Source organism: Balaenoptera acutorostrata, chromosome 11 (genome assembly GCF_949987535.1).
Source record: "Balaenoptera acutorostrata chromosome 11, mBalAcu1.1, whole genome shotgun sequence".
Taxonomy (NCBI): domain Eukaryota; kingdom Metazoa; phylum Chordata; class Mammalia; order Artiodactyla; family Balaenopteridae; genus Balaenoptera; species Balaenoptera acutorostrata.
Window position 1 is genome coordinate 63236348 of NC_080074.1, and position 12624 is coordinate 63248971.

Consider the following 12624-nt stretch of genomic DNA (forward strand, 5'->3'; position numbering starts at 1 on the left):
CACCCTCAAGCAAGAAAGTGCCTCGGCGTCCTTCTCCCGCTCCTCCACACACACTCCCTGGGCAATCACATCGGCCTCTTGCCTTCAGTTCCCACCATGGTTAACGTCCTCCCTGGTTCAAATCCTTCAGCTGTGCTCAAGTCCCAATGGCTCTCCTGCTGCCCTGACCTCACTCCTCAGCTTCAGACCCACTTGCGCCAGTTCCTCCAAGACCTCTCCACTTGGCTGTCCTGGAGACTCTTCCAACACAGCAGACCTTCAAGCTGTACTCACTATTTCCCACTCTCTCCACCGGTGTCTCCTGCTGCCTCTCCCCTGTCAAGATCATCAACACAGTTGCCCAAACCTGAACCTAGATGATCTATCCAGGCCTTCACCCTCACCCTCAAAATCAATTAACCCCCAAGTGCTTTCCTTTTCTACCTCCTAAGTACCCCTCTCATCCATCCCTTTCCTCTCTCTCTGCTGCTACCACCCACATTCCAGCCACCACCACCTTGGTTGGAGTCCTGCTCATCTCCCCTTCCAATTCACACTACGCAGCAGCCAGAGAGATCTTTACAAAACACAGATCTGACCTTTCAGTGGATGAAGTCCAGACTCTTCACCATGGCATGCCAGTCCTGTGTATCTGGCTGTGACCCATCTCTCAGTGTCTCTCATCACTCCCCACTGCCCCGCTCCTTCCTCCCCTGCTCTGACTCAGGGGCCCTGAACACTTGTCACATGAGGGCTGGACAGGGGCCCTACAAGGGCTTTTTCAGTTCTGACCTTCTGGGGAAGTGACTCTGAGCTCTGCTCTGGGATTGTAACACCTCCTTCCCAGGGACTTAAGGAGGATTCTGTAATAACTGCCAGCCTTGGGAGGTCATCCAGGTGCCACCTGGGGAAGCCCAGGGAGGCTCCACATTTCTGGAGGTGATGCACCTGCCTTTCACCTACCAACTCAAGGGACCAAGCAGGACTGACTTTGCATACTCGCCTTCTGTTAGAACCTCCTGTCCTGAGTCCCTGAGCCCTACCTCACACCTTACAAAAATTTTTAAAGAATTATAGCAGTTCTAACTACAAGGAACAGAGACCATTCAAAATGAAAAGAGGCCTCTGGGCTCCTAACCTCCTACAGACAGGAAGCAGGCTAAGAACACATGGGCTGTTTATCATGGAAAAAAAAGGATGATACAGAAGGCGGAGCCAAGATCCCAAAGGATAGAGCCAAGAGCAGAGAACCACTTCCAGGGAGCAAAACTAGGCATGAATCAGATATACTTACTCCCTGCCACTACAACAGGAGGAGTTTGCAATGGGTCCCCGACTGTACTTAGAGTTGTTATGAATCAGGGACTTCCAAGTGCCTCCAGCTTTTCCTCTTTCTAAATGGGAGTGCGGGAATTCCCTGGCTGTCCAGTGGTTAGGACTCAGCACTTTCACTGCCGTGGGTCGGGGTTCAATCCCTGGTCAGGGAACTAAGATCCCACAAGCCATGTGGCGCAGCCAAAATAAAAGTAAAAATTACAAAAATAAATGAGAGTGCAGACTATGGCTATCCTATCCCATCTCACCATTGCATGATAGGTGTGGTGGACATAAATAATTGCCATTTAATTCACAGGACTTCAGACTGAGGTAGACCATAATGGGGGAGCTGCCACAAAAGAACCATATCCCAAGAGCTTCACATGTAACTGGATTGAATCCAAATAGCAAGATCCTGAAATTCAAGCTGGTATAATAATGGGGAGAAATATGGGGGGATCTCTGGAGAGGTGAGCATATGTTGTTTGTGGGAGGGACATGAATTGTTGTGACCAGAGAGTGCACTGTGGGATCTAGTCTCCACAAGTGGCCCCAACAATTCCTTCCCTCTCTGCACATATAAGCCATCACAAGGAGGAGCCTATTTCCTCTCCCCTTGAATCTGAGCTGGCCCTGTGACTGCTCTGCCCAATAGAATATGGTGGAAGTGAACTTCTGAGCTCAGGCCTAAAGAGGACTGGCTGCTTCTGCTTCCTACCTTCCTTCTTCTTGGAACCCAGCCACCAGGCTGTGAGGAAGCCCAAGCAGCTACATGAGAAAGGCTCATATGGAGGAGAACCAAGTCCCTGGATGCCAATTATCAATGTATTTTCTCTCAGCTCCAGATTCACCCATCATTGTCTGCTCTGTGAAAATTTAGAGGGGCTCTTTAAATATTTTCCTTTGTTTGCTGGCACAATATTAAGCTTTGTCAGTAGAGGATGCTGGAGAGATATTGCAAGAGGAAGGGGCTTTCCTTCCTGGTTCCAGGTTCCTCCTGGCAGACTCTGGCAGCACCCACAGTTTCTCCAGAACTGCTCCTGCCGTGCAGTAACTTCACTGCTGCAGTGCACGGTAGTCAGCAGTATCGTGTGGCCAGCAGCTTCCAATATCCTTCTCAGGTGGTTTTGAGGTGGAGACATGTCTTCTTGAACAGGTTTCCCTAGCTTTCCCTGCATCTGAGGTCCAGATCTTGGCCACAGGGGGTCCACTTCCTTGGGTGCATTCTCTCAGGCCTAGGGGTAGGGGCTGCTCCTTATATCTGCAGCTCTTGTATGCTTTATTTTTTTTTAATAAATTTATTTATTTTATCTATTTATTTTTGGCTGCGTTGGGTCTTTGTTGCTGTGCGCGGGCTTTCTCTAGTTGTGGTGAGCGGGGGCTACTCTTCGTTGCAGTGCGCAGGCTTCTCATTGCTGTGGCTTCTCTTGTTGCGGAGCACGGGCTCTAGGCACGCGGGCTTCAGTAGTTATGGCTCGCGGGCTCTAGAGCGCAGGCTCAGTAGTTGTGGCACACGGGCTTAGTTGCTCCGCGGCATGTGGGATCTTGCCAGACCAGGGCTCGAACCCGTGTCCCCTGCATTGGCAGGCGGATTCTTAACCACTGCACCATCAGGGAAGTCCAGCAGCTCCTGTATGCTTTAGATTTTTGCTTCTTACTAGCCAATCTCTCATTACTCAATCCCCTGTTATAGTTAATAATTCTTTATATTAAACTTCATCTGTTCAAATTATTGTCTCCTGATTATGCCCTGACTGACACGTCCTGGCCAATAGCTCCAACTGAACTCATAGCTGGTGGTTAGTACCAAATCCAGCCACATAGAATGAGGTCATTTTGGACCTTCCAGACATCCTAGCGTCCCAAACAACATCACATAAAGTAGAAGAACTGCCCAGTAAGCCCATCAAATCATGAGAAATAATAAAGCATTATTGTTTCAAGCCTCTAAATTTTGGAGTGATTCTTTATGTGCAGTAGATATCTGAAACCTCCCTACAACCCAGGAGGTATCATTATTCTATTTTACAGATGAAGAAGGTAAAGCTCAGTGAGGATTAATGACTTGCCCACAATTACAGAAATAGTAAATGGCTGAACCAACATTCAAACATAGGTTTGTATTAACCAAACTCTTTTTAATACATAATCTCACTTAGGGAGCCAGAAGGGACCTTAGGAATAATGTCCAACATCCCTCATTTTATAGCCAAAGAAACTGAAGCTCAGAAGGTGGAAGCAATTTGCCCAAAGTCACCCACTTAAGAAATGGCAGAATCGGGACTCTGAATTAGAAGCCTGGTTCTCCTGACCCAAAGCTCTTCCTCTCCCTCACACTGTCATCCCACATGCCTTCCTTCACCCATTTCCTCATGTACTTTCCCCCTCCAGGAATGTCCCCAGCAGGGTGGAGGGGACGATCACCCTGGTTGAGAAGCCCTAGGGCACATCTGGCCATGTCTAGGGACATCTTTGGTTGTCACAATTGGAGGTGAGGAGTACTTCTGGCATCTAGTGGGTAGAGGCCAGAGCTACTGCTAAACATCCTACAATGCACAGGACATTCACCCCCCAACAAAGAAGTCTCCAGCCCAGAATGTCAATAGTGTTGAAGTTGAGAAACCTTGGTCTAGAGAAACCCATAACCACACAAGGCAGGGAGGGATTCCCTGCCTCCATGGGTCTTCTCTTGTTTTTCCAAGCTTCAGGTCGCTCAAGGCCAGATGGGCAGCTTCTACTGCAGTCATTTTCACCTACTGAAAAATAACTAAGTGCATGAGAGGTCCTGAGGAAATCTCCGGCAGGGAGCACCTATCACAGGAGGGCCCTGGCATTTGCAAGACTCTGAGGCACCAGGTTGGATTAGCTACAATTAGTTTATTGGAAACAAAGAGTGAAATAAAGGCAAACAAACTTGCAGGCAGTTGACTCATGGCTTTTATAGAAGCCTCTGCAGGCATCCCTGGAAGGTGATGGTCTCCCCTCCAATGGGTCACATCCCTCACAGAGTTACAGGAAAACCACCATCAGTGTTTTTTATCTCCATTCCATAGGTACAAGCACACTGGCAGATTCCCCAGTATGCGCAGATGGGGAGATTCTGGGGCCTGTCCTGTTCCTCCAAGCTTAGGTGAAGGGATCAGGCAAGACCAATGAATCCAGCAAAAAACAGAAGGCGGAAGAAAGGATGAATCCTCAGAACAACAAAACGACTACTAGGAAAGGCTACAGAAAGAAGCCAAGGTGCGCCCCAGCCTCACTGGGGCTCAGGTGCTGGGGGATGGCGCACAGAGGGAGTAGTAGGTAGGGAGCAGGATGGGCAAAAGGTACACATCTGGAGACTGTTCTCGGGAGGCCAGCAGCCAGCGGTGCGTGGGGCAACGGAAGGGGCGTTCCGGTTACGAGAGGTCCTGGCTGGGCGGAGGGCGACCCTAGCACCTCTTAGAGCCCACGATGCTGTAGCCCAGCCCGGAGCAGGGGCCGCAGGCGTCGGCGGTGCCCACCACCACGTTGCCGCTGCAGGGGGCGCTGCAGACGCTGGTGGTGACAGCAGGGGCAGCGCCGGAGGCGCAGAGATCGCCACAGACGACGCCACCGCGGCAGCTGCTGACGCCTGGATGGGGGGAGAACAGGCAGAGACTCGGGTCAGGCACTGCCACAGCCAGGCGGCTTGGGGCAGCGAAAATGGCCCCTCCCCAAAGGCACTGTGACCACCCAGCTGGAGAAGGGGGCGGGGCGGGCTACTTACAGACATTCACAGCCCCGACGCCCTCGCACAGCCTGCGGGGAAAGGAAAAGAGAAAGGTCAGTGCCCTGAAAAGCCGCTGGACCACACAGCCAAGGTGAATGGTGAGGTCCCCCCACCTTCCTTCTGCGCACTTGCCCAGGGGAAGGGGCGATTTAGTGGTAGCCGGGTCACTGTATGGGTTCTGGAGACAGATCACCTGGTGCGCCGGCTCTCCACCCCTTCTTAGCTGAGCAACCTCAGAAATGCCCTCCCTCAGCCTGCCTCTTCCTGGGGAAAATCTACTCCCTGATCTGTTGTGAGAATGAACTCAGAATACGCCTACAAGTGCATAATGCCTGCCACACAGTAAGCACTTCAAAAATGGTAGCTGCTACTATTTACTTCGGTTCTTATGGACTTGTAAATGCAACTGAGGCGCAGCAGATTTAAATTCCTGAATCTGGTCTGATTGGTGTCACTAAAATGTGAGTTTCGGGAGGACAGAATTTTTTGTCTATTCTTTTCCCCATTGCAGACAGTGCCCCAAACGATGCCTGGCTCAGTAAATAACTTGCATGAATGAATGGGATGTTAGAACCCATTGAGAGCAGGCTCAGAGACTAGCTACACCAATTCCCTCACTTAACAGATGGAGAAACTGAGGCCCAGAGAGAGGAAATAACCAGTGCCGGAGGCAGGGATATCACTCCTGCCACCTAACTCCACCCAGCCCGTGTTTCCTTCCCACACAACGCTCTCTCCTTAAGGAAAACACACAGAGTCCCTCTGAGAGACGGTGGCAAAGGGTTGTCAAAATCAGCTTCAGAAATGTGGAGAATCCGCAGCCTACCATCTACCGTCCCATGCCCAGGTTTCCTAGGGAACCCACACCAAAGCTTCGGAGTTCATTCCAAGAGCGCTTTGTGGCAAAGGGGTGGACCTCTCTGTTTCCAGTGCTACCTCTGTGTCTCTCCAGCGTTCAAACTCAGTCTTGAAAAAGTCTCTCTCCCAGAATTCTGCCCCAATGAAACTACCCAGGCCCAGAGAGCCCCAGTGCCTCTGAACTCTCCAATGCAATTACTTGAGTTTGTTGTGAGTCTCACATGTGATCACTTTGATTCCAGCTACCAAACCTTTGTCCCCATTTCCCCAATACACAGGGTGCTCCCTCTGCATCCTCACTCTGCTCTGCCCAGGGCCAAGGGCCGGGCTGGACACGAGAAGAGGAAGGCTCAGGGTAAGAGCACCTGACTAACCTAGGGAAAGAACCAAAGGGCAACAGCCCGGGGCTGTTGTCCTCATAGGAGCTGTTCAGCCGCCCCCCTCCAGCTGAACATAGAAGGCTGATGACCAATGGGTCTCCCCACGCCCTCAAAACAAGCAACAAGCAAAAATGCCCAGACCAGGGCAACTGCTTCAAGGGACCAGTCCCTGCTGTCTGTCTATCCTTAGTCCCACTTGCTGCAATGGACGACCACTTAGGGATGCTCACTGTAGTTAGAATATATAAGTGTGTGTTGATAAAACCCCCTATTGGCACAGGTAGGCCTTCCCTGGTGGCGCAGTGGTTAAGAACCCACCTGCCAACACGGCAGGCGGATTCTTCCCTGTTCAAGCCCTGGTTCGGGAAGATCCCACATGCCGCAGAGTAACTAAACCCGTGCGCCACAAGTACTGAGCCCACGTGCCACAACTACTGAATCCCATGTGCCTAGAGCCCGTGCTCCGCAACAAGAGAAGCCACTGCAATGAGAAGCCCACGCAGCACAACGAAGAGTAGCCCCCGCTCGCCGCAACTAGAGAAGCCCACACGAAGCAACGAAGACCCAACGCAGCCAAAAATAAATAAATAAAATAAATTAATTTTTTAAAAAGACAAAACCCTATTGAAGCTGTCATTTGGGGAGAAATCTGAACTCCCAGGGCTGGGGCCAGGACCAGGCTTGAAAAGAGAGCTGGAACTCCAAGGGGCATGTGCAATGAGGGCCCGGGAGGGAAGAAGCACTATAGAGGGAAGGTGGCCCAGCCCAGACAGGGCTTCTCAGGAACAGCAATTACTAAGGCCTTGACTCCGGGCTCTGAGAAACAGATTTGCAAAAGGCACCTATCCCAGATCAGCACCTAAGTGGGCATGAGAGACTCAAATGGGGCTAGAAACATACCTAATGAATAACTCAAATTACCTGTCCCGTTGCAGGATGGGGAGGTTTGGAAACAGAAGTCAAGTAGGAATGTGAAGGACAGCACACTGAGCACCCAGGCAGGGCTGAGAGAGAAATATGGCTGCAGTACCCACCTGTGCTCCTCGCCCTCCAGCAGGCGCCTGTAGGTGGCGATCTCAATGTCCAGGCCCAGCTTGGAGTTCATCACCTCCTGGTACTCCTTGAGCAGGCAGGCCATGTCCTGCTTGGCCTTCTGCAGGGCCTCCTCCAGCCCGGCCAGCTTGCACTTGGCGTCGTTGAGGGCCGCCTCGCCCTGCTGCTCAGCCTGGGTCACTGCGGCCTCCAGTTTGGAGTTCTAAGGGCCCAGAAGAGAACAAGGTGGGTTATGGTCCCTGGGTCACTGTGTCCAATTCCTGGATGTGTCCAGTCTCTCCACCCAGCTGGGATCACCCCAGGAACAGGTCTCTGCTCTTCATCACCTGGGTCTCCCTGAGTGGCCACAACCTGGGACTTGAGTCATGGAAATGGGCTGGAGAATGAATGGTGAGATCCAGTTGGGTGCACACACTGCCTGTGGGACCCCGGGTGGGCCTCAAACGACCCCTACCTGGCACTTGGCATTCTCGACCTCGGCCGTCAACCTCTGGATCATGCGGTTCAGCTCGTTGATCTCCTCCTTGGTGCGGCGCAGGGTCTCCCCATGCTGGATCACCGTGGCCTTGATCTCCTCACACTGGAGGGAAGCAGGGAGGCTCATGAAACTCAGGATGGGACATCCCACCCACTCAGGACACCACAGATGATTTTCAAATTGTACAGTACTCAGCCTGTGCAACCATACGTGGCAGCCATGTCCTACTACTACTACAACCTGAGAGGGGTCTGCACTTCTTTCACCACCTCTAGGAATCAGAATCCCCAGACAAAAGAAGCCTTGTTAATATATACCACACATCCGTGCCACCATGTCTAGGAGGCAGGTGCCCTGACACACTCACCTTGCTGCGGTACCAGCTCTCGGCCTCAGCCCGACTGCGGCTGGCAACGTCGTCATAGTTCGCCTTGATCTCGGCCACAATGCTGTCCATGTTCAGGTCCCGGCTGTTGTCCATCTTGACGATGACCGAGGTGTCTGAGATGTGGGCGTGGAGAACTCGGATCTCCTGCAGATGGTGGGGCGGGAGGATGCGTGTGGTTTACACCACCCCCTCCGCCACCACAGTGTGTACCCAACCTTCTCAGCCCTCCTTGGTGTCTAGCCCCTGCCCTCCCTGACAGCCTCACGGACTGCAGCTCCTGCCCAAATCCCTGTCCCACTCTGATCCCAGACCAACGCCCTCTCCTCCAGGCCCGCTGCTGGTTTTCTGCCTGGACCACAACCCCTCACCTCCTCATACAGTTGCCGCAGGAAGTCGATCTCCTGAATCAGGGCCTCTGAGTTGGCCTCCAGGTCTGACTTGCAGAGGTAGGCGCAGTCCACATCCTGGGAAGGTGGGGAGTCTTTGAGTTCAGAGGACCTCTGGTGATCACCACCCCCAAATTCCCCTCTCTCTCCACCCATTACATGGAGGTGAGGCGAAAAGTATTCCCAGAGCTCCTATTCCCGTCCCATCTCCATACCCTCTGCCCTTCCCCAGAGGCACCTCACAACCTCCTCCCCTTCTAAGAGCAAACCCCTCGTGCCTTGGAGATGGGTCACCAGCCTTTCACTCCTCCCACTTCAGACCCCTTCCCTCCCAGCTCTCCTTCTTACCCTCCCCTGTACCAGGAAGCCTGCCAGACTGGCTCCCTCACTCAGCCACCGTGACACTTCCCTGTCCCCCAGCAGTCCTCCAACACTCCACCTGGCCTCTCCTGGCTCTGCTCCATCCTCCCCCGGATCCTGAGACTGTGCCCCTCTGCTTAACCAGACTTCCTGCAGCACTAGACAGGACACCGTCCCTCAACAGAGAGACCGAAGCTGCCACGCCTCCATGGCACCCCAGCCACAGACCACCAGCTCTGAAGCAGCACAGAGCATCCAGAGGTCAACTCAGCCATCCCCCTGCTTCAGGGCAGGGTGCTAGTGGATATTCCAAAGTTATTGCCCTTCTCAAAGCCCTACATGTGCCTTTCATGACCTAATCTCTGGGAATTTCCCATCCTGACTTGGCAAGGTCACTGCACCCCGCACTGAGGTTGAGACCATGGGTCTCCCCAACAAGAGCCTGACATCCTGAGATCCCTCGTGTCTCTGCTTCCTGATCCCATGTTACTCACCTTCTTCAGAGCCACAAACTCATTCTCTGCTGTCGCTCTCAGAGCGACTTCCCCCTCATACCTGAGGCAGAAGAGGGCAGAAAGGGAGGTCATGGCAGGGCAGGTCTCCCCAGAACCCCCTCCACTTCATACCAGTGAAGGAGGCAATGTTAGGGACCTGCCAACACAGCCCGCCCCCTGCCAGCCCTACTGGGGTACCCTGTGGTTGGATTTGGGATGTGTTTGTGATTCTCTCTCCACTTTGAATTGAGGGGTCCAGGGGGCTACTCTTCTGGGACCTCACAGCCCTGTTCCCAAAGCTGCTCTGAGGTCACATCTGGAGGAGAATAAGGACTCAGCACCAGCCCCATGCTAGGAGTGGACGGCAGCACCTGTGGGGCACTGCAGCCTCCCCTCACCTGGGTGTCCATCCTAGCTCACCTGTGGGGGGGCCTATGAGTCCCAGAGGCCCTCAGCACTCCGCACCCTAGACGATGGGACACCAGCAGCCCCAGGACCTGGCAGCCCTGAGCGACACTGGGACTCATATCACATCCAGGTGCTACAGGCGGGAGCCTGAGAGACCGGGAGGAGATGGCTTGGGAGACTGCAGAAGCCCCCTCCCCACAGCCCGCAGGGCATAGCTGCTGGGTGATCAGGCTCCAAGAAGAGAAGGCTGAAGGAGCAGAGAGAGACCTCCTGGGGAATCACGGCCCTACTCTTAGGCGTCTGATCAATGACTGCCTGATGTGAAGATCCTGCTGCACACTGCCCACCTGCCTTGCAAGGTCACTGCCCCTTCTCGGAAATTCTTCTCCAGTCTCATCCAATAGGCTTTAACTCAAGTCCATTCCTGTGCCCAATATCATCCCTGACCGCACTCACTTCTTCTTGTAGCCCTCCAGCACCTCCTGCACGTGGTTGAGCTCGGAGGCCAGCCTTCCATTGTCGGCCTCCACACGCTCAGCCTCCCGCCTCAGCGTCTCGATGTAGCCGTTGAACAGGGGCTCCAGGTTGCTCTCGCAGCACTGGCGGTTCTGGTAGAACTGCCACTTGGTCTCCAGCAGCTTGTTCTGCTGCTCCAGGAAGCGCACCTGCCATTTGGGGTGGGAGGACGGGTCAGATGGCTCCCACTGCCCCAAAGCCTACTTGGGGCATGGGGGGATGGGGGAGGGCGCCAATTGCTTTAAGGTAAACTCCCAAACCAGGAGCTCAGCAGAGATTACACAGAGGGCGCTGTGGAAGACAAGCCAACTTCTGGATTTCGGGATTGGGATCTATGTTTGGATTTTCCAACTTAGTGGTGAGAGCAAGGGGCTGGGAAAGATCAGTCCCTGCTCAGGTGGACTGAGTTATCCTGACGTGCTGAGCCTAGGTGGCATGTGGTCAGGAGCCAAGTAGAGGTCTTTTTGCCTCCGACTCCCCCATCAGTGCCCAGCCTGAACTGAGCATGGGTGGGTTCAGGAAAGGTGTGATCAAGGACACCCACCCAAAGGCTGACCTGACCTGTGGTCCTCTTCCTATATCTTATGTGCATTTCTTGTGTCTTGTTTGCATGTATGGCCTTCTTCCTCTGACATGCGGTTCCAAACCTTGTCCTTGTCTGTCTGTGGGGACCCTGCCTGTCTGGACAGAGGTTGTATATAATAACAATTGCCTAATCAGGAGCCCCTGCTCTAGACTCATCTCTCTGATCTTTCTGTGCCCTGGATATGTGTCCACCTCCTCCATTAGACTGGGAGCTCATGGGCACCACATCTCTCCTGCCCCCCGACTACCCCTTCAGTGCCTACCCAGGAAGGGAAGGTTCAGGAAGGGTGTGATCAAGGACACCCACCTTGTCGATGAAGGCAGCGAACCTGCTGTTGAGACACTTGATCTGCTCCTTCTCCTCGTGCTTCACACACTGCGCGTTGGTGTCGATCTCCAGGTTGAGGGGCGCGAGGAGGCTCTCGTTGACCGACACGGTGGTGATGCAGGGCGGGCTGGGGCCACACACGCCGCCAGAGCGGTACCCGAAGCTGCGGCCGCAGGAGCCGGCGCGGAAGCCCCCGCAGAGGCTGCGGCTGCCGAAGCCCCCGGTGATGCCGCGGTAGCAGGAGATGCCGCGGTAGGGGGCGGCCGTGACGCAGCAGCGGCCGGGCCGGGGCCCGCAGGCTGAGGCGCAGCTGAAGGAGCGGCCGCCGAATCCTGATCCGCAGGTCATGATGCTTCTTTGGGGCACGGGAGGCTCTGAGGAGGAAGACGTCCTAACGGAGGGCACAGTGGAAGAAGGTGTTTACTTCTTGGACATCGTTGGACCTTTTATATATGTGGGGAACCTGACGCATCCACGGGTTACGAGCAGTTAGAGGCGTTTATAGGCTTGGGCTGTTTAGCTGCTGTTGCTTCTTCCTTGATGTGCTTAATTGGGGGCCAGATGCGACCAGATGTTTCTGGCCTTTACCCTAAAATGCACAATTTTGACTTCAAAGAGCCAGCTCACCTCCCCCACCCACCCCCAACCTCCCTATACACAGTTGGCAAAGCTCAGGGTTTGGAGGATGGGGGAGCAGTGACTCAGGTTAGAATGGAGGGCGGGGAGAGGCGGGGCTGCGGTTCCTCCTGTCCCGCCCCATTTGATGGAATCATGCCGCTGTCCGTGGTGCCCCGGAACACTGGGGAAGTGTGAGATCAACAGAAGGTGTGGAACTTGAGGCGCGCTTGGTGATTTCCCTCACACTGACGGCCTCTTTCTGCACCACCAAAGCCCCGCACTTACACAATCTCTCACTTAATCACACACACAAGCACACCTGCTCCCAAATCCCTCACCTACACCCATCAACATATTCTCTCTCTCTCACACACACACGTACACACTGTGCACTCACATGCTGGCCTTCCCATACACCATCTCACACATACTCACACGTGCTCACATACACACTCGCCTACCTTCAGTTGCACACAGACCAGTCCCTAGGCCACTTATTAGACCTTCCTTGTCAACCTATGCTGAGAGAAGGCAATCCCTCCCTCAGAGTCTTCCATGAGGCCTAAGGGGGCACACACGGGCTCAGTGGCCTCAGGAATGCCCAGACATTTCCAACAAGGCCCCAACCAAGGATAGCCTGTCTAGAGTTCATCTCCAGTCTCCATGTTTTCTCCAGGGCCCAGAAGGACTGGAGTAGACACAGCTGTTATAAATCTTTATAGCAT

General features: G+C 53.7%; 1 protein-coding gene across 1 annotated transcript; it reads right to left on the reverse strand.

Moving 5' to 3' along the window:
• Window positions 1–4727: 4727 nt before the first annotated feature.
• LOC102999373 (keratin, type II cuticular Hb6) lies at window positions 4728–11629 on the reverse strand. Its single transcript, XM_007179401.2, has 9 exons — window positions 11261–11629; window positions 10309–10517; window positions 9445–9505; window positions 8573–8668; window positions 8184–8348; window positions 7793–7918; window positions 7320–7540; window positions 5045–5076; window positions 4728–4909 (listed from the first exon to the last, which is right to left on the reverse strand). The coding sequence occupies exons 1-9, from the start codon at window positions 11627–11629 to the stop codon at window positions 4728–4730; spliced, it is 1461 nt and encodes a 486-aa protein (XP_007179463.2).
• Between the last annotated feature and the right edge of the window lie 995 nt (window positions 11630–12624).

What these genes read in the sequence shown, in the direction of transcription:
- LOC102999373 (XM_007179401.2), bottom strand. Translation starts at nt 11,629, where the DNA reads ATGACCTGCGGATCAGGATTCGGCGGCCGCTCCTTCAGCTGCGCCTCA. An exon ending in AGTTTGTGGCTCTGAAGAAG is followed by an intron (nt 8,669 to 9,444) that starts GTGAGTAACATG and finishes CCACCTTCCCAG; the next exon opens with GATGTGGACTGCGCCTACCT. An exon ending in AGAGCTGGTACCGCAGCAAG is followed by an intron (nt 7,919 to 8,183) that starts GTGAGTGTGTCA and finishes GCTTCCCTCCAG; the next exon opens with TGTGAGGAGATCAAGGCCAC.